Source organism: Canis lupus, chromosome 15 (assembly GCF_048164855.1).
Source record: "Canis lupus baileyi chromosome 15, mCanLup2.hap1, whole genome shotgun sequence".
Lineage (NCBI taxonomy): Eukaryota > Metazoa > Chordata > Mammalia > Carnivora > Canidae > Canis > Canis lupus.
The window spans coordinates 46,342,543-46,365,989 of NC_132852.1; the positions used below are offsets into that span (position 1 = coordinate 46,342,543).

The following is a 23,447-nucleotide window of genomic DNA, read 5'->3' on the forward strand; positions in this document are numbered from 1 at the left end:
AAGATAATATTTATCTTGAGAAGTTGTTATGGAATTTAGAAGTTATTACACAATGTGTAATCGTGCCTGCCTTATCACTGTCACTTGATTATAGTGGAATAATAGAAAAATTCTGATAGAGTAGGATTTTTTGTTTCGTGCTTGGGGAGGATAAAATATGCAGGAAAGATTTCTGCCAGCCTTGTAAATCGTTGCTTTCCCTTCTGACGCTGGTGGCGGCGAATACAGAGACCTGGTTTTACCTCCTCACCGTAGGGCGCAGGCAAGATGCGGGTGAGAAGCGTGAGTGGCTGGGTTAGTTTCAGGGAGTTATTTGCGAGAGGCTTAGCAGAGTTGGCCTGAAACCGTAAACCAGACATGGTTGTTGCCTGTGCAGTGAAAGGTCAGGAGGCTTGGGGAGGTTTCTCTGTCCCAAACAGTCCTCCGTCTGCCTTGGAAAGGCTGAAATCTGGAACGAAGGGGGAAAAACATGCTTCCTTGCCTTTCCTTTTCTTTTTCTCAATGGCAAATGGTAGCTCAGCAATCCTACTTCACAAGTTGTATGGCATCCCCGTATTAGGTATGGAGGGACCCTGTACTGGGGGCAGCGAGAGTGAAAGGGATCAGACCAGGACCCTGAGAGAAGGAGCAACTGGGTACCCCTCGAGCAACGGCCAGAGAGTCTTCTGTCTCCTTTGGGTTTTCTTCAGAGCACCTGTATGGCCAACTGTCTTTATACCTGGATGTTGCCATGGTGCCTTGAAGTTCACAAGTCCTAAAATGAACTCAGGGTCAGCCTGGAGGAGCATCTCTGAACACATGTCACCAGCCACCCACTCCAGAGTCTCAGCATAGTGGAGACTCCCAGAGTCCTCCCTTCCTCCCTTTGAGCACCCAATTCCTGAAGACTCTAGAATACTTCACCGATTGCTGCCTCACTCTCTCCTGCCAGATCAGGCCGGCTTCCGGCCTCCTTCCCGCCCACCTGTACAGCTCCAAATCCCACTGTAACACGGCCCCCCCCAACCCGGAACCCCTTCCCTGGTGCCGGCCCCTGGAGCTGAAGTGCAAGCCGACTCACAAGGTTGGGGAAAGGGTGGGTTTCTCTGGTTAAGATGCTTGGAGAATAAATTGTCCAGTGACCTTGGGGACCCCATTAGGGGGCTTTCTTTCGGAGTCTGGACGTCGTGGGCCTGGACGTAGTGGTGGGCCGTTGGGAGAAGGTCTGGTCGCCACGAGAGCTTAGCTTTCCAAAGCTCCTTCCCTCCCTCACTCCCGCCCCTCGGGAAACCCTGCTACCTCTAGGACCTGGAGGATCCGAGTTGGGGGGTGTCACCCCTCCCCGCCCCCCGCGAAGCGGGCACCGGAACCGCTCTAATGGGAACCAGCAGGCATTCCGGGAGGGCTCGCACCCCGCGGTGTGGGATTCCTGCGGAGACCTCAGTGGGCCGTCACAGGCGCTGGGGTGGGATGGGGTGGGATGGGGTGGGATGGGGTGGGAGTGGCTGCCGAAAGCTGTGGGGTCAGTGGGTGCGGGCCCCACGCCCCCAGCACGAGAAGGCGGGACCCCGCGGCCGCTCCCTGGGGTGAACCTGACCTTTCCGGGAAGTCCCACCGCGCCGCTCTCCCCTGGCCCGCCCGCCACCCGCCCTCGCGGAGCTTCTTTAGAATTCGGGGTGTGCGTGTGGTTCCCCGCGAGAGCGGACGCGGGGCGCTCTCCAAGGGCGCCTGTCCGGCGGGTCCTTGGGGCTGGGGAGCCTGGGGGGCCCGGCTCGCCCGGTCGTGGCGCGCAGCCGCTGGCCCGAGGGAGCTCCCGGGCGTGCGCGTCTCACCCCACGGGCCCCCGCGGCCACCTCCACGTCCTCCTCCTCCTCGTCCCGGCCTGCGGTCCCCGCACGGGGCAGCCGGGGGAGTCGCACGTGGCCCGGTCCCCGGCGTCCCCGGGGCGGGCGCTGGGGCCGCGGCGGAGGTGGGTCGGGCGGGCCGGGGTGCGGGGCGGGGGGAAGGGGGCAGCTGGGTGGGGGCTGGGGCGCCGGCCGGAGAAGTGGGAGGGGACAGGTTGGGGGGTGGTCTCTGAGGAGGAGCCTGGCCGGACTGTATTGTTCCACCCTCGCCGCCCCGAGCGCACGGCGCCGGCCGGGGAGGGCGCGCGGGGCGCTCGCCTTCCCGGGTCCCCCGCTCCCGCCGCCGGACCCCGCGGAGGCCCGAGCCTTCCAGCGCGCGGAGACGCCCCCGCCCGGCCGTCCGGACTCCGAGGGGGGCCCGCTCAGGTGGGGCGCGGGGAAGGGCGGCGGCGGGCGCGCTGGGGCCGGGACTCCGGCTGCGGGAGGGAGCGGGGCCCCCGCCTCACCGCCGCCGCGCCCCGTGCCCCCCCCCAGGGCCATGGCCGCGGGACGCAGCCGCCGGGAGCCGCGGCGCGGATGCCGGGGCGCCCCTCCCTAGCGGGGCGCATCTCGTGGTCTCCCGCCCGGCCGGCCGCATGGGGGGCGGAGGGTCGGCCCTGCGGGTCTGCGCCGACCACCGCGGCGGCATCAACTGGCTCAGCCTGAGCCCGGACGGGCAGCGCCTGCTGACGGGCAGCGAGGACGGCACGGCCCGGCTCTGGAGCACCGCGGACGGCCAGTGCTGCGCCCTCCTGCAAGGTACACCCTCCCGCTCCGTCCCCGCCGCCCAGAGCCCGGAGCCCAGAGCCCAGGGCCCAGCCCCCGCTGTGCCGGGGCCCCCGTCGGGGGGTGCTCGCCCCGGCCCCGCCGACGACCCGCCGAGCCCCCTGGGACCGGGGCCGCCGGGCCGGGGCGCACCCGCCGCGGGGTCTATCCTCAGCCGTCAGCCTAGGGCGGAAAATCCTCTCCATCCCCAAGGCCTTAGCAGACCACCGGGATCGCACCTCTGCGCCCTCCCCCGTCTCTCACTCCCCGCTGGCCTGTGGCCGCACATTTCCTCTAGGAGCCACTGTGGTGACCGCCAGGGCTTGTTAAGTGCCCGCGGGACTGAGCACTTAAGACTGCCTTGGGCAGTCTTCACACTGCTGTTCTCCCACTCGTGCAGACAGGGAAACTGAGGCAGGAAGTGGCCTGGGATCACACAGACGGTGGGGAGGGGAAAGTTGAAATCTGAACGCCCCCTTCCCCATCTGACCACTCTGCTGTCTCTGCAGCCTCCTTTCTTCTACTGGAAGGGGTGCTGGAGAAGGATGGATCAAAGTTTCTCAAAAGGGGGTTGTTAAACCAATTTAACGCAGTTGGAAACATGATGCAATGGCAGGAGGCACACATACAGGCGCACATATTGTTTTATAAAGGTTGCACAAATGCACACATATCGGTCTATATTTACGTACCTAGTTGCTGGAGGCAGATGTACTTCTTACCCTGCATCCCTATCACATGTCTACGCTGCAGGACTGTGAGGCCCCTCTCCAGCTCTGCCCCTGTTGTCGCCTGAACAGCAGATACAGCCCCTTGAATCCCAACACTCTCTTCGCTGTGGTTATTTATCATTGCCTGTTCTTTTTCCACCATAATCAGCAAGTCCTGGGTGGCCTCCCCAGGGCCTTCCAAGTTCCTGTAGGCACAGAGAGTACAAATTAGCTTCACTGTTGTACAAATCAGCTTCACTGTGGGCTGATACTATTGGCTTTATTTTATTAATTTTTAAAAGATTTTTAATGTATTTATTCATGAAAGAGAGGCAGAGACACAGGCAGAGGGAGAAGCAGGCTCCATGCACCGGGAGCCCGACATGGGATTCGATCCCAGGTCTCCAGGATCGCGCCCTGGGCCAAAGGCAGGCGCTAAACCACTGCACCACCCAGGAATCCCGGCCCTATTGGTTTTAAAAGCAGCTATGGTAGATATTTCAAAGCCCAGAAGAGATGAATTTTGGCTTGCCTGTTATTTGGGGGTGAGGGTGGATAAAGCAGAGTCGGTTACAAACTAACACACGTTCCTCCTGCCACCCCCAAAGTCACACAGATTGGCAGGCCCTGAACTGAGACCGGAAGATCTAAGATCCATCCAGAATTTAAAATTCAGCTGTAGGGCAGCCTGGGTGGTTCAGTGGTTTGGCGCTGCCTTCGGCCCAGGGCATGATCCTGGAGACCCAGGATCGAGTCCCACATCAGGCTCCCTGCCTGGAGCTTGCTTCTCCCTCTGCCTGTGTCTCTGCCTCTCTCTCTCTCTCCCCCTCCCCCTCTCATGAATAAATAAATAAAATCTTTTAAAAAAATAAAAATTTTTAAAATTTATTCATGAGAGACACACACACACAGAGAGGCAGAGACACAGGCAGAGGGAGAAGCAGGCTCCATGCAAGGAGCTTGATGTGGGAGTTAATCCTGAGACTGCGGATCACGCCCTGAGCCAGGGGCAGGTGCTCAACTGCTGAGCCACTCAGGTGTCTCTGGACCGTAGGCTTCTAATAGCCCCGAGCTTCCCTCCTGCAGCAGCTCTGCTTTTTCAGTACTTGGAATTGGCTTTCAGATGCAGTTGGTGAGCTCCAAAGGAGAAAGTAGGCTTAACTGCTAATTATTCTGTAAAAGGAAGAATTGAATTGAATATAATTATCCCCTTCCCCTCTTTTCCTTTTATCTGTTGGGTGCCTATTCATTTGGGGGCACTTCACTGGGTCAATGAGATAGGCAGCATGCCCCAAAATGGCAGTCCCTGTCCTGGTCTGTCCCCGTGTAGTAAGGGGCCCAGCCCAAAGGTTCCAACCCACTGTGGCTATTCCACAAGCATCCTCGTCTTCCAACAGCATCTTCTAGCATGACGGGGGTGCTGTTTGTTTTTAATTCTGTGTGAACAAACTGCACACTCATATTTACTGGAAGCCTGATGATGCCTGCCCTTCCGGATGACCCGTAACTTTGCCTCTGGGTAGCAGGAGGGGCCATCAAGAGCCTGGGCTCTGGAGCTGGGCTGCTTGGGCTCCAATCTCATCATTATTTAACTTCTCATGCCTTAGTTTCTCTATCTGTGAATTGGGGGACAATAAAATAGTCATCTAGCCTGATGAGGTTGTGAGGGAGCAGGAGCAAGCCAGTCAATAAATAGCTCCTGGCACATATTAGTGGCCACCATAGTCCTCCAGGCCCACAATCCACCAGCCTGGACTGAGTAAGAGCATCTCCTTGGCACTGCACCGGGCCGGCTCCAAAGCTCTTCCCCCTTTTGCTTCTCACAGCCGTGGTTATCCCCTTTGGAGGCTCCAAAGGGCTAGCCAGTCCTCCCAAGTTTACACAGGTAGAGCCATTCACACAGGCAGAGCGGCACTGGGGGGAGCTGCCCCCTCCCTCCTGCTCCAGAGCCCTTGCCCCTCTTGGCTACTGGCTTGACTGTCCTGGGTGCCTGTGTTAGATGCAAAGATACTGCCCCAGAGAATTTGCAGGTTGGATGGAGAGAGTGATGGCTAAACTGAGGGACCATGTGCACTTGAACTTCAGATGAGCAGGAACTCTGTGAGCCCAGGTAGTCAGGGTTCACCTCTTGGGCTAGGTGGGGCTGGAAGGGACTGGGGACAATTTTTAACTCTTAATAGAAAACATGTAGCATCAAATTTGCCCTCTTAACCATTGTTTTTTAAGTGTACAGTTTCGTGCTCGCTTCGGCAGCACATATACTAAGTGTACAGTTTCAAGATATTAAACATTTATGATGTACCACCATTACCACTATCCATCTCTAGAATTTTCCATCCTGTAAAACAAACTGAACCCCATTTCTCCCTCCACCAGCCCCTGGCGCCTACCATCCTGCTTCCTGTCTCTGTGAACCTGACTGCGCCAGGGACCTGGTACAAGTGGAATCATGCAGTGTTTGTCTTTTTGTCACTGGCTCATTTCACTTAGCACGATGTCCTCCACGTTCATCCCAGGTTGTAGCTTGTGTCAGGATTTCTTTCCTTTGGAAGGCTGAGCACTGTTTGGTTGTGTGCATTTTTTATGCCCACTCATCTGCCACTGGACACTGGGGTTGCTTCCACTTGACTGTGGTGAGAAATGCGACTCTGAGCTGGGGTGTGCAAACATCTCTTCCAGGCCCTGCTTGCAGATCCTTCGTGTAGATAGATACCCAGAGGTGGGCTTGCTGAATCATCTCCTGCATGTTCCTGAAGGAGCATGTGGGGGCACAGGGAAGGCTCTCAGACATAAACACTTCATTGTTAACTTTGTCCCAACCCAGGAGAAATTCCATCGAAAAGCAGTTTGTCTTAAGCATAGATGTGAAGGAAGCCCTGGAGGGTAATTCATCCTTCTGGCTCTTCGGACAGCACCGTCCGAGGGTGGTGAACTCCCTGTGGGTGTGGAGTGAGGAGTCACAGATGGAGGCAGGAGAGCAGGCGGGTTGAGGGTGTGGGCCGAGAGGAGCTGGGCTGGAAGGCCAGGCCCTGCGGTGGCACCATGACAGAGCATGAGCCTGCCCAGGCCGGGGGCTCGAGGCAGGTGGCCCGAGGCCGAGACTTCGGTGGCTTCGTCAGACACCGTCTATTTTGACCACACCTTCTGCACTCTGGACTCGTGGCTGTCACTGCTCTGGCTTGCCGACAGGACACACGGAGGGGCGGCTCCATCAGGCAGGCCCTAGCAGGAAACAGAACGACACCCCCAAATAACAGCTCAAGGAGAGTTTAGTAAAGAGACGCTTGCAAAATGTGGGCATAGTACAGGGGAAGCGCTGTACTATGGGGCTGGTCCCTGCAGGGCTGTCCACACTCCTGGAGCTGAAGAAGCCAGGGTGGGGGCCTGCAGCCCCTGAGAGGGTGTGGAGAGGCCTTCCTCCGGGGAACTGGGCCAGCAGATCCTGACCTAAAGTCTCCTGCTGGGCTCCCAGCTGTCTGAACCCTGCAGGCAGTGAGGGGGGATCCAGGAGCTGCAGGGAGCAGGCTGCAGAAGAGGAGAGAGACCCCGAGGGGCAGACAGAAGACCTGCCAGGGCCAGCAGAGGCAAGGGAGGCCGCTCTTTCCAGGCCAAGTAGGAGGCATGAATGTTCCAGCTTAGCTGGGTGCCCACACCGGCCCACCTCTGCCACTGCAGACCCCGGGCAGCCCCTCCTGCGTGTGCACGGGGCCCTTCGACTCGGAACCCCCAGCGAGTCCGAGAGTGTGTGGCTGGGGAGGCAGGGAGAGCCGACTACCTTGGCAGAGAACCCTGAGCCTCAGCCTGTCCTTTTGAACATAATAACTGTATCTTATCTGCATTCTTTATCCCTTCAAAAATGTTTATTTTTAGTTTGGCTTTTTTGCTTATTCTACACAATTGCAGCAGCTCACGCCAGTGGCTGGAGACGCAATGCCCCCCCCCTTCTCCCTCCTGCCTTCCTCATCCCTCCCCGGGTGACCCTGTAGGCTGGGGGCAGTGGACCTTGTCAAATGGTCTGTGGGTTGCAGTCGGGGACACGCTCTGCAGCCTCTGCTGGCAGGGCTCTGAGCTGGGACTCCTTCTGTGTGGGTTTTCAGATGTGGAGTAGGAGCCTGGCATGCCGAGGAAGGGGCTTGTCCCTGGGAGGGCCTTGACTGCTGCAGGGAGCCTCAGCGGCCCACGGCCAGGCCCCCAGGAGGGCAGAGGGTCAGCCTGGCCCAGCTCCAGAGATGAGCTTTTTTTTTTTAATAATTTTTTAAAAGACTTTATTTATTTATTCATGAGAGACACAGAGAGAGAGAGAGAGGCAGAGACACAGGCAGAGGGAGAAGTAGGCTCCATGCAGGGAGCCTGATGAGGGACTTGACCCCAGGACTCCAGGATCACACGCTGGGTCAAAGGCAGGCACTAAGCCATTGAGCCACCCAGGGATCCCGAGCTTTTTATTTTTAACGTTGAAAAAATTCTTTTCATTATTGACTCTTTTCTTAAAGTCTTTGTTTATAGGTATTTATATATTTTTTAAAGATTGATTTATTTGTTTGAGAGGGGGGAGGGGCAGAGGGACAGGAGAGAGAATCTCAAGCAGACTGTGCGCTAATCAGAGCCCAGTGATCCCAAGATCACGACCTGAGCAGATACCAAGCCAGCCCCTTAACCAGCTGCGCCCTCCAGGGCCCCCCATAGGTATTTATATTTTTACTGTATATCTCTTTTTTTTTTTTTCCTGCTTCCATGGGTCATATAATTGGTCACCCAACTCATGATCTTCCACATCCTGGTTTAGTGGCCGTGGCTTCACTGAGTAGGGGTGCCATGGCTTACTCGCCACCGTTTTCCAGTGCTTGTCTTGGCCTATAAACACTTGGCACTCTGCCTTCCTGCTGTCAGATGCTGTCGAAACCGGCCAGAATGGGGCTGATGGCCCTGCGGAAGCCTCTCCTGGCGTGGTTGGCGTCGGACCGCACGGGGTCCGAGGAGGACTGCGGGGTGCGTGTGCAGGGCCGGCTCGCCCACACCCAGCGGCCCTCGGGGCGCCGGGCTGCCTTCCAGCCAGCCCGGGAAGCCAGGTGGCTCCTTAGACGGCGCTGAGCCCTCCCTGCAGCAGCTCTGGTTTCAGGGAAAGTTTGTTGACAATCTTCAAATATTTTATAAACATTTTGAGGTTGGCAAAAAGCTGGGCTGTGTTTTGCCAGACACATTTTGCCCTCGACTTTTAGACTGACGTGCATTTTAAGGAAACGTAATCTGCTTCGTCTTCAACTGTTTACTTCCTTCACACAAACGTTGTTTTCTTAGAGGCCTGGTACATGCTATCCAAGAAGACTGAAAACATGCCTTCCTTCCTTACTTCTTCTTCTTTTTTTTTTTTTTTTAAATCTGTTTCTTAGAACCCAGGGAGTTGGGTTCTTCCAAGAGTAACTGAGCTAAATCGCTGGGACCGAACAGAGTACATCAGCTTGAAACTGCCCAGAAGATTTTAAATCCTTGTCTGTCTGATACCAGACATCTAGACGGAATTTAGAAAATCAGTCGCAGTCTTTAACATAATTATTTCCCACACATGTAAATATTTAAATTTATCAATTTCCTCATCCATGAAATGGATCTTAGGTGTAACATTCCTTTGATTCAATTGATTTTCCGACCCCTGGATTCTCTTCAAATATACTCAGCTTCAGTTTGCTATCAAGAGTTGTTACCCGGGGTTGCCTGGGTGGCTCAGTCAGTGAAGCATCTGCTTTCGGCTCAGATCGTGATCCCAGAGTCCCGGGATTGAGCCCTGCATTGTGCCCTGCTCAGGAGGGAGTCTGGTCCTCCCTCTGCCCCTCTCCTTGCTCATGCTTTCTCTCTCAAATAGATAAATAAAATCTTTGGAGAGAGAGAGAGAAAAAAAAAAAGTTGATATCCAAGGTGTAAACATTTTTTAAAAATATATGAGTATAGGGGCATCTGGGTGGCTCAGTGGATGAGCATCTATCTGCCTTTGGCTCAGGTCATGACCTCGGGGTCCTGGGATCGAATCCCACATCGGGCTCCCTGCATGGAGCCTGCTTCTCCCTCTGCCTATGTCTCTGCTTCTCCCTCTGCGTCTCTCATGGATAAATAAATTAAAATATATATATATATATGAGTATATATAGGTATAGAAATAGATATAAGCATAGATAATCTTTGCATATAGGGGTATATGTTTAACCCATAAATTCTGATTTTATTTTTTTTAAGATTTTATTTATTCACAGAGACAGAGAGAAAGAGGGAGGCAGAGACACAGGCAGAGGGAGAAGCAGGCATCATACAGAGAGCCTGACATGGGACTCGATCCAGGGTCTCCAGGATCACGCCCTGGGCTGCAGGCGGCACTAAACCACCGGGGCTGCCCATAAATTCTGATTTTAGATTCTAAATAGATTTAGATTTTATCACGAGGGATGTTAAAGGATTTTGTTGTTGTTTTTTAAGTAAACTGTATACCCAAGGTGGGGCTCCAACTCACGACCCCAAGATCAAGAGTCACATGCTGCACTGACTGAGCCAGGCAGGTGCCCCTGAGGTGGAGCCATCTTTACATGAAGGACAGGCCCTACTATGACTGGGGACCTGAGTGCTTCTGGGGCTGCTTCATAACCCTTGATCCCACAGCCAAGCCGATAGTCAAAACATTGACCTTTGCACCAACAAGGTGGTGGATGAGCAGGTGCACATGTCTGAGACTCTGGGCTGATGGAGTGTGTGGCCTCCCCCTGTCCTGGACATCCACCCTCAGCTCTGTGCCTTACCCACCATTTCTCCCAAGCACCCAAATTCTGCCCCAAGGGCCCCCTCCTGTTTCGGTGGGTGCTATTTTCTTTCCCAGAATGCTCTTCTCTCCTCCCCACCCTTCCTGCTCTATAGCATCAGGGCTTCTCCTCTGCTGACCCCCGATGTGTCATGTTGGCTGACTCTCTCCTTCCAGGCTCATGCTCTCTGAAGGCAGGGAAAGTTGTTGTTGTTGTTGTTGTTTTAAGATTTTATTTATTTATGCATGAGAGACACAGAGAGAGAGGCAGAGACACAGGCAGAGGGAGAAGCAGACTCCCCACAGGGAGTCCGATGCGGGACTCAATCCCAGGACCACAGGGTCACGCCCTGAGCCCAAAGCAGATGCTCAACCACTCAGGCACCCAGGTGTCCCGGGAAAGTGTCTTAATCATCCCTGTTTCTATATTAGTTTCCTGTGGCCACTGTGACCAGCAATCTCACTGGATGCCTTAAAGCAGAAGTTTATTCTGGCACAGTTCTGGAGGCCAGAAATCCAAAGTCAGTGTCAGTGGGCCCAAATCAAAGTGTTGGCGGGCCTGTACTCCCTCTGAAACCTGTGGGGGAGAACCAGCTGCCTCCTCAGGTTCTGGCAGTGGCTAGCGCTCCTTGGTGGTGGGCACATCATTCATCTCAGGTCATTGCCCTGTCTCCACAGCATCTTTTCTCTATATCCTCACATCTCCCTCTGCCCCTTCCTTCAGAGACTCTTGTGCTGCCATTCCTGGCCATCACCCAGGACACTCTCCCCATCTCAAAATCCTTAATTACATCTGCAAATATATCTTTTTTCCCTAGTGAAGTAACATTTCTAGTTTCCAAGAACTAGGACCTGATTCCTTTAAGACGAGTGTCCCTCCCCAAATGTAAGAATAGCCACCATCCAGCATTTCCTCCCATAGCTCCTGAGACTCCCAGATTGAAATTGTCCCCTCAAAGGGCTAGTGGGCCTGGACTCGTCTCAAACACTTCCCGCCCCGGCTTTCTTCCCTGCTGTGCCCTGGCACACTCACGCCTCCCCTTGTCCACAGGGCATGAGAGCTACGTGACCTTCTGCCAGCTGGAGGACGAAGCTGCCTTCACGTGCAGCGCTGACTGCACCATCAGGAAGTGGGATGTGCGGACCGGGCAGTGCCTACAGGTGTTCCGAGGACACACATCCATTGTGAACAGGTCAGGGTGGCTGGGGTAGGGGGCAGGGGACAGAGATGTAGGCCATGTGGCCCCTGCCCTGGGGGAACTTAGCTTCCCTGGGGGAGCATAGCATGTAGCCCTGGAAGGCCCAGGATGCCAGCGTCTCCAGGCACGACAGGGGGCTGACTGCCCAGGGCTGCATGTGGGGGTTTGGGAGGCCTCAGTGGGGGAAGGGAGGCTTGTGCCTGGACGGCCCCCCGGGGTCCCCGGGTGTGCACTGCCCACTGCTGGGCACAGGGAGAGGTGCTGGAGGCCACAGCTCCTGCATTCCAGAGGAAGTGGTTTAATTGGTACCTGATGGTAGACCAGGGGCTTGTTTTGGAGCAAAATGGGAATTGTGCTGAAGATGGAATCAAGAGTATTTTTAAATCTCTCCTTCCCGTGTTGTTGTTGAAATCCCCACCTCCTCCTTCTCGAGGAGGTTTGAATTTTTCCTTTCTTTATTGAATTTGGGTCTAAGCTGAGCCATGAACATTCCTCTGCTGATCAGATCAATTTGACACTATTTATGTAACTTGTCGTGGCCGTCTTAAACTCCCGAGGGAGTGTCCGGGATAAGCAGGGGTCTGGGCACCTGCCCGCGGGCCGTCCAGGCCTCACTGACGGGGTTTGGGGGGTGCCTGAGGGTGCGCCGAGGCAGTCAGAAGAAGGCCAGGTGCAGGCGGGCGTTTGGAGGGGTCGGGGCCGGGTGGGTGGGGAAGGGAAACTGTTCGCAGCCACGAGGGACACTGCCAGCATGAGCTCTGCGCAGGCCTGGGTCGAGTGGGAAGCGGCTGGCGGGGTGGTTCAGTGCTCGGTGGGTGGCAGTGGAGGTGCCAGACCCACCACTGACTGGCTGGCAGTCCAGCTGCCTGCCGGAAGAGCCGCGTACCGGCAGGGCCGGAGCTGGGTCACGTCTCTCGGCAGAGAGGTGTCCCTGAGATGAATTGTTGTGCTGGCTCAGGATGGCCATGAGTGGGCAAGGTCACCTCCCAGCTGCTGAGCGAGGCCCCTGCTTCCTGAGCCAGAGCAGGACGAGGGGGTCAGGGAGGACACATGTCCTGCCGGTCGTATCCCGACATCCTTCCTTGAGGTCGAAGAGTGTAGGTGCATGGGAGTCTCCTGTTACAAGGCTGGGGCAGGTGGGAGAGGCCACATCTCAGGTGACCGGCCTGCCCTCAGCTTGTACCTTGTATCCATCAGCTGCTCCTCAAAAGCAAAGCTGGACCCTTTTTTTTTTAAATTTATTTTTTATTTATTTGGTAGAGAAAAAGCACAAGCAGGGGGAGTGGCAGGCAGAGGGAGACGGGGAAGCAGGCTCCTGCTGAGCAGGGAGCCCGATGTGGGGCTTGATCCCAGGACCCTAACATCATGGCCTGAGCCGAAGGCAGATGCTTAACCCACTGAGCCACCCAGGCGCCCCTCAAAGCTGGACGTTAATGCTGGGAATGGTGCTCTGCTGGGGTTATACTCTCCTGGGCACACCCACACCATAAACACACACGTTCACACACATAAGCACAGGTCCATGTGCACTCAGACACGAACATACACACACACATTCACACCCACCACTCTTGAAGGGCTGCTGCCCTAAACAGATAGTTCCGGGGAGATGCTCTGTATTACTTAGTAACTTTACTGCATCACTAAGTAACTGTGCCCACGAATGTGCCACATCCCCGAGGTAAGGGGGGATTCACTTCCTCCTGTGTTTTCAGAGTCCAGCCAAGTGGGTAAGTTCTGGATGGGAGGCACCGACCATGCCTTCTCATGCCAGGCCAGAGCGGGCGGGATTCAGGCCCCCAGTACATCACCTGCGGTGCCACGTGGTGTCATAGTGTCACTTTCTCTTAGACATACACACATCATGAAAACCATCCATCCTGGGTGTTGAGGAAGAAGTGAGTCAGGAACTGCATGTGCCGGGGGGTGGGCCTCCTTAATTACCTGTGGGAAGTGAGCACCGGCCAGGGGGGCGGCGTGGGCAGTGTGGGCGGGAGGCCGCGTCTCCCCCCATCTGTGCCAGGCTCCAAGGCAGAGGGAACACACGATGCCTCCGACGCTGAGGTGCGGGGTGCTGACTGCTCAGTCCCCACACTTGTGACACACGCCTGATCCAGCTGCCTCCCTCTGCCGCTCCCCTTTGCGGGCTCCTTTCGGCAGGGAGCTCTGGGGGTGCTCAGGGCTTCTTAACAAGGGTGTGTGAGCCGAGCCTTTGACCTTATGCAAAGTTCTAGGCTGAAGACAAACGTGTATTTCTGAGGAGAGGTTCTTAGCATTCCTTAAACTGAATCTGAGAATCATAAATGTTTGCTGCTCCCGAGGCCTTCTGGGGTCCTGGGGGGCAGGGTGTGAACCGAAGTCTGCTCCTCCCACATGAAGTTCTCTGGGCTCACTGAACACACAGGCCCCTGGGCAGAGGGACCCTGAGATGGCCTGCTGGGCATCCCTGCGTGGTCTGACCCCTGCCTATCCCTCCTCCCACCAGGATCCTGGTCGCCAACAACCAGCTCTTCAGCAGCTCCTATGACCGCACAGCTCGAGCCTGGAGTGTGGACAAGGGCCAGGTGTCCCAGGAGTTCAGGGGCCACCGCAACTGCGTGCTGACCCTTGCCTACTCTGCTCCCTGGGACCTGCCTGGGGCTCCCTGTGCCGAGGAGGTTGGGGGGCTTCTGGTGACGGGCAGCACGGATGGCACGGCCAAGGTATGGCAGGTGGCCAGTGGCTGCTGCCACCAGACGCTGCGGGGCCACACGGGTGCCGTGCTCTGCCTCGTGCTGGACACGCCCAGTCACACGGCCTTCACTGGCAGCACCGACGCCACCATCCGTGCCTGGGACATCCTGAGTGGGGAGCAGCTGCGGGTGTTCAGGGAGCACCAGGGCTCCGTCATCTGTCTGGAGGTGAGCTCCGCCCAGCCCCTGCCTGTCTGCCGGCAAGGCCACTGGGCCACCCGGTGTGCTAGTTAGCTAGAGCTGTGTAACAAGTACCACAGACGGGATGGCCTACACGATGGAGATGGATTGTCTCACCATGCTGGAGGCTGGAAGTCTAAGACCAAGGTGGTGGCTTGTAGCTGGACGTCTTCTCCCAGGGTCCTCACATGGTCTTCCCTCTGCATCCAAATGTCCTCTTCCTCTTCTTCCTCTTCCTCTTTCTCTTTTCTTCTTCTCCTTCTCCTTCTTTTCTTCTCCTTCCTTCCTTCTTCCTCCCTCCTCCCTACTCCCTCCTTCTTCTTCCTTTCTTCTTTCTTCTAAGATTTTATTTATTTGAGAGAGAGAAAGAGACAGCAAGAGAGAGCACGAGTGTTGGGCAGAGGGAGAAGACTCTGCTCAGCAGGGAGCCTGGTATGGGACTCAATCCCAGGACCCCAGGATCCTGATCTGAGCAGAAGGGAGACGTTTCACCGACTCTGCTATCCAGGCGCCTCTCAAATGTTTTCTTCTCCTTTTTTTTTTTTAAACATTTTATTTATCCATGAGAGACACACAGAGAGAGGCAGAGACATAGGCAGAGAGAGAAACAGGCTCCCTGTGGGAATCATCCCAATGCAGGACTCGATCCCAGGACCTTGGGATCATGCCCTGAGCTGAAGGCAGACGCTCAACCACTGAACCACCCAGGTGCCCCTCAAATGTCTTCTTCTTATAAGGACCATAGTCATATTGGATTAGGTTCCACCCTAATGACCTCACTGTAACTTAACTACCTCCTTAAAGACCCTGTCTCCATGTACAGTCCCATTCACAGATACAAGGGTTAAAGCTGTTGTCAACATAGGAATCTTGGTTTCTAAACGTGTTAGGTAAGGATTATATTTTTTTTTGAGGATTATATTTATTTAGAAACCCTGGTCCATAATTCCTAAATCCAAAAGCTCCAAAACATAAAGTGTATTTTTTAGATTTGGCACCAAAACTTGCTTGGCAGCAAAGCCTGGCCTGGACAGATAGGAGGCTAGTTGGAGTTCACTTTACCCCACTTCCTGGGAATACGCATTCCTTTGCTGTAGAAACATGAGCATGTTGCTAAAATCCAAAAACTCCTGGAATACGTCTGGCCCCAAGATTTTGGATCAGGGATCATGAGCGTGACATCGTGCCCATCCCTGGTGGTTGTGAGGGCTTGATGAGCTAGCAGTGGACATGGCCCAGAGCCGGGGGCATGGCTTGCTCTCGGAGCCTGTGAGCTTGTGCTCTTGTTGTTGGGCATCTAGCGGATGTGCTGCCCCTGCTTATATTTTCTCATTTTACACATGAGAAGATAGGATCAGAGAGGGTAAGCAACTTGTCCAAGGTCTCACAGCTGGTAAGGGGCAGACACAGATAGGAACCCAGGACTGAACATGTAGCCGGCAGCTTATAAAGGTGTGACGGGGCCCGTACTTTGCTGGAGTGGGGGAACCTCTCTTCTGGCTGTTTTACTCCAGAGGTGGGATGTCCAGGGCCCAGCTGTGCTCTGCAGCCTGACCCTGCAGCTTCTCTCCTTCCCTGCCCAAGTGCATCTGCTGCTGTGAGTGGAGCGGGGAGAGGCCTGCGCCCCAGGGGCCTCCACAGCAGAGCCCCAGGCCTGTCTGCCTCATCCTGCCATCTACTTGGAGGGGTCACATACAGGGAGATGGCCCTCGAGCCCCATCCCTCAGAACTGCAGGGCCTGTCCTTTGTGACATGCCCCTGTCAGGGTCTGTCTGCTTCCTCTTGTGCCTCGGGCCTCCTCTGGCCTCCCCAAGCTGCCCAGCTGTTCCCCGTGGATGTCCTCTCAGGAAAGCAGCCAAAGCGAACAGTGAGGTCTTAGGCAGCCAAGGACAACACGCTTGGAGCATTTCCTTGGCCTCTGGGCTCATGATTTGTACTTTGAAGCTGTGCGGCTTGGTCACTTTTTTTTTTTGCTTGGTCACTTTTAAACACAGTGTGACAGGCACCACATTGTTGGGACACGCTGCATGGGGAGCAGGAGGCATCATCCCTCTGCCACAGCAGCCATGGAAGCTCAGCGCTTCTGTTGCGTGTGCTGAGGGGTGCAGGGTTGCAGAGGCTGCGTAGCCCAGGGTCCCACAGGGGCTTCCATCCCGCAGGCTACACACGCCAGCTCCCTTTATTTGAGGTCCGTAAGTCTTGTGGCTCCTGGAGGCCTGGGGCTGTGTCTGGAGTGACAGTCAATGGGGATGGTCAGAACACACTGGGGCCTGGGGCAGACACGTGCTAGGGGCAGCAGGAGGAGAGATCCCGGGGTGGCTTGCCCACAAAGGAGTGGTGGGATTAGCATGGGGGTGCTTCTTTGGGCAGAGAGGACTTGTGAGAAGCCCGAGGAGGATGGCATGTCCCCAGGGCTTTGGGGGACAGTGAGAAGCAGGGCCAGGGCAACATACTGGCTCTGGCCTCAGGCTGGCAGGGCCAAGTGGGCTTGGGGAGATCCTCTGGCTTTCCTGCCCCTACCCTCGTTGATGGCCCAGGAACCAAGCTCTGGGAGTGTGATGCAGATAGCAAGAAGACCGAGTGATGGCCTGGACCCTGCCGGAGCCCCTTGGGCATGCAGGTACACGTCCACACCTGCTCTGTTCTAGGGCAGGGGCCACCAATAAGAGGGGCCAGAAGTCAGGCTGTGTTGGCTGGAGCCAGCTGTAAGCCTTCAGGACCTCAGGGCCGGGCCTGGGAGACCGCTGGCCATGTCTCTACGCCTCTTCTGTCTGTGGGGAACCACCCGCAACCTCTGCCTCCAGGAGGCCGGACGTGTTCCTCGAGATCCCATCACCTCTGCCATAGTGAATGGCCCAAAGCCAAGTCTGACCTGTGCTGTGGCTGGGGTGGAAATACAATCTGGACCAGTCAGAGTCCTGTCCTCTGGGATTTAAACTGGGAAATTATCTGGGGAAACTGGATCAGCTGTGGGGACTGGAGTGGCAAGGAGCCCAGAGTGTGGCTGTAGCTGGGCAGGTGTGTGCTCAAGCTAAGAGGGCATCGGACACATGAGGGATGCCGGTGGCCAGCCTGTACTTGCTCCAGGCCTGCTGCCCGCTGCCCCAGGAGAAGGGCCTCCTCTTTCCTGAGCCTCCAAGGTCTGGCATGGACGGCTCTCTCTGGGGCTTACAGCCGCCCTCCTCACCCAACTTTTGGTTCTCCTCTGCATCACTGCTAACCAGAGCTGCTGGGTGGGGGCACTCTTGGCTGCATGTGGTTTTGTCTAGAGGAATCTGCAGAATTATTTTAATGGTCTCTGCACTTCCCTTGGGCTGGGACACTGTCTATCTTGGCAAGGGTTGCTCGTGTGAGGGGCCTCGCAAACCCCATCCATTCTCTCTCAGGCCCCTTCTTTACCTCCTGCGACAGACACCGAGCGGGGGTGTGTGAATGCCACTCTGGTCAGCTGGGGCAGGTGGGAAGTGGGGGAGCCTGTCTCCAGGGCTCCTCCCTCCCCACCAGGGCAGCCCTGGGAGCAGGAGCTTCAGGACCCAACGACAGCCACTGGGTGTCCAGCTCTGATCCTAGCAAAGATCTACCTCAGACACACTGCAGCCACTCAGGTTACTTCTAGACCTTTCTTTTTCCTTATCTTCTCTTCTGTGGGAAAACGTTCAGAGTGAAAGCCTTGCCCTGGGAGCCCTTTCGTCAGCTGGGTCAATAGGAGAGAACACCAGGTGCGGCTTGGCCATAGCTACAGGTGGATTCACGTTAACCTTTCCAGGCACAGACTTTTCTTCAGTAGGGACTGCTAAAGAGACACCTGACAACAGTAACGGCCCCGGCGAACATTCTGTGGTCCTTGCCCTTAGCGTGTTGAGCGCCCTACAGGCCTTCTCTGTACCCCCCACGAGAAGGCACTGGCAGAATGCTCCTCTACCAGGGAAGCAGTGGAGGAGCAGAGTCAGTGACTCAGCCAAGGGCAAAGTGACAAGATCCCTGGGTGCTGGAGTGGCAGTGGGTGGGTCCCCACAGGCAGGGTCATTTCCTGCTCATCCACACTTTCCAGTGAGACCCACACATGCCCCTCCCCAAGGGGGCTCCGCGTCCCCTGCTGCTGCCCCAGTTCGGAGGGGTCTGGCTCCCACCCTCCTTCCTCCTCCCCCAGCTCGTCAACCGGCACGTGTACTCGGGCAGCGCCGACAGGACGGTCAAGTGCTGGCTGGCAGACACGGGCGAGCGCGTGCGCACGTTTGCGGCCCACAGACACAGCGTGAGCGCCCTCAAATACCACGCAGGCACTTGTAAGTGACTCCTGTCCCCGTTGCCCCAACTTGTGCCCTCCATGCCTTGACCACACCCCCAAATCCCCCGCACTCAGGGCCTCTCTGCTCTACTTACTCAGCTGCTCCCTCCTGAGCCTCAGCGGCCATTCTGGGTGGTCAGCAGCCTTGCCTCCCCCGGGCACCTGGAAGGAAGGCCCAAATAAGGGTGGGGGGATTCCTCTCCAGCTTCACCCAAGAACAAGCAGCAGCCTGAATGTTCAGAAACCCTAAGGTGAAGGTCTCTAATTCTCGAAATGAGACTATGACACCACTTACTCCAGCCAGACTTGAGGGCCAGGTAGGTTTGGCTTCACCTGGCATTAGGTTTGACTATAAATAAGAGAAAGCCCAGATTAACTGTGCTTTAAATGAAATAGTGGTTTATTTTTCTCACGTAGAATTTCAGAGGCTGGCAGTGTAGGTGGGAATGGATAGCTCCACAAAGTTATCACGCACCCAGTTTCCTTTGATCATTTTGCTTTATCACTCTTAGCACATATCTTATATCTGTTAGGGGGCCTCATAGTTTAAGATAGCTGCTGGAGCTCCAGCCATCATGTCAAGTTTTAGGCAGATATAAGATGACAGAAGGGCAAAAGGATGCATCTCTTAGCTGAGTGGGTCCCTTTAAAGATCTTTCTTGGAAGCCCTACCCACAGACCTGGCATATATCTCTTTGACCACTCTCTGCAAGAGGGACCGAATAATAAAATCTCTTATCTGGAGCTATTGCTGCCAGAATTAATGGGGTTACTTGGGAAGAAAGAAGGACGGAATGGCTTATTGGGTAGGCAATGAGCTGTCGGTCCCACAGGTGTCAAACTGACACATCTGAGCTTTGCTGGCTCTGTCCTGCAGACTTGGCACATGTTCACACCCCAGACACACCCAGTGATCCAGAAAGCACCCCCGCTACCTTCACACCTACATGGGAGCAAGGCTCCCAGGTTCCTGAAATCTCTTTCCCAGAACAATCCCCAGCATTATGTTCTGTCATCAGACCCCCCCTCTTCCCCGTTTTCACACACACACACACACACACACACACACACACTGAGGGAGCAGATGGGTAGGGGGAGTCACAGCAGAAACTTGAAGTTGACTTCACAGCACAGGTGTTAGATGAAGATAGAATGTGGATCTCTGAAAATAGAGCCCGAGATACCCTTGAGATTTAGGTGTCTGACACGGGAAAATTATTTTTTCCTTCTTCCTGTGTCCAAGCCTGTAAGTGTGATCACAGCTCTGCTCCCAAGTCAGGGCCTCTAAATTAAAAAGATTAAAGCCACCCAGAGCGCCTCCCCTTGGCAGCAGCTGGGATGGACCTTACCTGGTATTAAAGGAAATTGGTTCAGGGTCTTTGCCAACAGGCTGTAGGTGGCTCAGACTTAATTCCCGACCCTCTTCCCACCCACAGGACACCCAGCAGCCACGCTGGGTGGGGGGCAGGGGAAGCAGGAAAGGAACAGAAGAGACCCAGGAATGAAACTTCCCCTCTTAGCAGCAAGGCTGAAATAGGCAGGTGAAACAGTTAGTGGGGGTAAGGAAGGGATAGATCCCCAAGCCTAAGAATCCCCCATGGCTTGCTTGGGCTGCTGAGTGGGCATAGCAGATGCTGTGGGTACCACACGTGGGGCACTTCTTTCTGCTGAACCTAAGGTCCTCTGCCCTAGAGTGTTTTCCTGTGAGGAGCAGGTCAGAGGATGGCTAGGAGCTGACACCCACAAGAGAGGCCCTCAACCAATGACATGCACCCCAGGGGCACAGCTCTGAGACCTGGTCTGCACCCTCTCCCAGGGGCCGCCTGCAGCCACCTGCTCACTAATACACCTGAATGGGCATCCTTCTTTCTGTTTCTCTCCCCACTTAATGGAATGCCCTGCCAAAGGAAGTGTTTGCATCCAAATCCCAGTGTCAGGGTCAGCTTCTGGGAGAACCCGGGCTAAGACAATATGGAAACAAGGGAGTTCTGGTCAGTGTTCTCATTGTGGTTCCTGACCAGCAGCATCCTCATCACCTGGAACTGGTTAGGCATGCAGGTTCACAGGCCCCACCCCAGGCCTCCTGAGACAAGCTCAGGTGGGCCCAGCAATCTGCCTTCACCAGCCCTCCAGGTGATTCGGGTGCTCCCTGGAGTCAGAACTCTTGGACTGAGTTCTCAAGTAGGAAAAGGCGCGAGGACAGCCGAATTCCAGGGCCCTCCCCTGTGAGCTAGCCAACACAGTGTCTAGGCTCTGTTTGGAGGGCCAAGTTCATTACTGAGGAGGGAGAGGAACGACTTTCTGGGTGGTCCTTGCCCCAGTGGGCTGCTCAGATGATGGGGGGTGCGTGACCTTCCCCCCAAGGCAGGGGATTTAGAGCAGGGAAGCCAGGCAGTCCTGCAGAGCTGTTTGCAGAGCACGGGGAGGGTGTGGACCCCCCTCAGTTCCGGGCTCGCGGTAAGAGAATGCAGGTGCCGCCTCCTTCCTTGCAAGAGGCTCCAGCTAGTCCCTAGCTGGGCCTTAGGACCTCCCCGCCTCCAGGTCGCCTCCGGGCCTGGGGGCCCCCCATCCCCCCACCCCCCCACCCCCGGCTTCCTGGGGAAGGCGGGGGCTCTCGGGCTGGAGGCCCAGCGGCGCCCTGTGTCCGCAGTGTTCACGGGCAGCGGGGACGCCCGCGCGCGCGCCTTCGACGCCCAGTCTGGAGCGCTGCAGAGGGTGTTCCGCGGCCACGCCTTCGTCATCAACTGCATCCAGGTAGGCGCCCCCAGCACCCCGAGCTCGGTGCCCCGGGAGGGCGGCCCCGGCGCCCCCGCAGCGCCGCCCACGCGCCGCCCGGCCCCGCCCCGCAGGTGCACGAGCAGGTGCTCTACACGGCCTCGCACGACGGCGCGCTGCGCCTCTGGGACGTGCGCGGCCTCCCGTGCGCCCCGCCGCCGCGCCCCGCCGCCCCCGCGCGGAGCCGCTCCCGCCTCTTCAGCAACAAGGTGGGCTGCGCCGCCGCGCCCCTGCAGCCGGCCTGAGCCCCGGGACGCCGCCGCCCGCGCTCGCCCTCGGCCCCCCCCCGCCGAGCGAGCTCCCCCGCACTCGGGTCTGCACCTGGCGCCGCGGGACCCTCCCGACCCGGGGTCAGCGGCCCCTCACCCCCGAGCCTGGGGTCCCCAGGAGCCAAGCCTGCCCTGAGGGGAACCGGGGCGGGGGGTGGATTTCCTCAAAAACCCTCGAGCCGCGATTGTCACTAGTTTGGCAAATTGTCCTGAGGACACCGGGGAAGAACTGAAATACACGTCCTTCAAAGCGCTCTGGACTATGTCTTTTGTTCTGCCCACGCTCAGCTTCCTCCCGAGGGAGGAGGGGTTCCCACGACCCGGGCCTCACCCCCGGGGGGCCTGCCCCTCCCCGGGGTGCAGGGGGCTGCGGCCCTGTCACCCCCACCGCGGCACTCGCGTGGGGAGAGGCCCGGGAGCAAGGAACCGGCCCTGCGGCCTGTCCGGGTGGCTGCTGGGAGCCCCCGGGTCTGCATGAGTGGAGGAGGGCGCTGCCCTGGGGTCCGGGTGTGCAGGAGCCGGCCCGGGGGCGGGGTGGAGGCGCGGGACATCCCGCAGGAGCCCCAGGGGCCAGGCCCCGAGGAGAGCCGCCCCCAGCTGCCCTCATCACCTGAAGGGGGCGCTCTGGCAGCCCTGGCTGCTGGCGGTGCCCGAGAAGCTGCTGGCCGCGCCTGCGGCTGAGCTCAGCGTCTCGCGGGATCCCCGAGGCGGAGGAGCAGGCTGTCCACTGCGCTAATCCAAGAGCTGTTTCACCAGCAAGACGCGCTGTAGGGCCTGTGCTCCCCGGGGCAGCCAGGTCCAGCCCTGACTGGTGGCTCCCTCTCCCTCAGGCCCACTGATAGGTACGGGATTGACACCTGGGGCAGTAGGAAGGGTCGGGTACCTCTGTGACTGTCCTCCAGGCCACGCCCCCAAGCCCCGGGAACCCGGGTGTCCGTCTCCCCAGGAAAACAGGCTTGCCGGTGACAACCACATGCAGCAGCATCGCTTTGCATTCTTTGGGTGGGACTCAAAACGCACAGGCCGAGTGCTGCTGGCTGGGGGGGGGGGGGGGGAGGGCACTCACTACCTGGTGGCCCTCCGGGGTCATGCCGCCTGCCGAAGGGGCGTCCTGGGAGCTGAGGTGCATTTCAGGGAGAGCAGGCAGAGGGCCCACCCTGAGCAGCCTGCTAGGATTTCCACGTTGCTGACAGGCAGGCAGCTGGAGTACCAGACGCTATTGCTGTTCACAGCCGATGTCACGTTCCTGCCCTGCAGCTTTTGCTCGTTTGTCACCCCAGATCCCCCATCTTATCCAACCACAACAGAATAAAACACACGGGCAACCATCCATCCAGGGAAGCAACCCCGGGTGCGGATCATAAAACAGGAGCTGCTGCAAGTTTGTTCTCCTGCCTGCCTCTCCTGGAGAGAGTAGGAAATGGAACTGTTACATTTATGGAGAATATATTTGGGTAATTTTCATTTCTATGCTGCACAAGCCCGTGTTAGCTGTTGAGGATGTAAAGACCAGATGACCAGGTATTCTTTGCTTTTGACAAATGCAGCTGGATAGGGGAGGAAGGACAGAAGTATTTACTGCCATATGGGCAGTTAACATGGACAGGGCATGAAGTGTCACCAAAGCCAAGAGCAGATGGAATTTCACAAGGACCAGCATCACAGGTGAAGAGTGCAGACACCTGCATCCCACTCCTGGAGTTGTCTGATGGCCTGGGTGTTCGGCATCTTGGATCCAGACCCCCTGCCTGCCTTTCCGAGAGCTCTATAGTTGGACTTGGCATCCTTCCCACCTCATTCTCTGCCCCAACCCACGGTCTGGTGGGCCTAGAGCGGCTGTGACCTCATGAATATGGCACACTCGGCCTGTCCTATGCCAACTATTG

The 23,447-nt window shown here is 56.7% G+C and overlaps 1 protein-coding gene across 2 annotated transcripts; it reads left to right on the forward strand.

Moving 5' to 3' along the window:
• The first annotated feature begins 1,341 nt into the window (after positions 1-1,341).
• On the forward strand, positions 1,342-21,555 carry WDR86 (WD repeat domain 86). Of its 2 annotated transcripts, XM_072776934.1 has the most exons (7): positions 2,125-2,249; positions 2,358-2,621; positions 11,170-11,311; positions 13,803-14,217; positions 18,380-18,515; positions 21,168-21,271; positions 21,367-21,553. In XM_072776934.1, the coding sequence occupies exons 2-7, from the start codon at positions 2,459-2,461 to the stop codon at positions 21,535-21,537; spliced, it is 1,131 nt and encodes a 376-aa protein (XP_072633035.1). In that variant the 5' UTR covers positions 2,125-2,249; positions 2,358-2,458; the 3' UTR covers positions 21,538-21,553. The 2 variants fall into 2 exon arrangements, with proteins under 2 accessions (XP_072633033.1, XP_072633035.1); XM_072776932.1 differs by lacking the exons at positions 2,125-2,249; positions 2,358-2,621 and adding an exon at positions 1,342-1,444 and having other exon boundaries at positions 21,367-21,555.
• Positions 21,556-23,447: the final 1,892 nt, after the last annotated feature.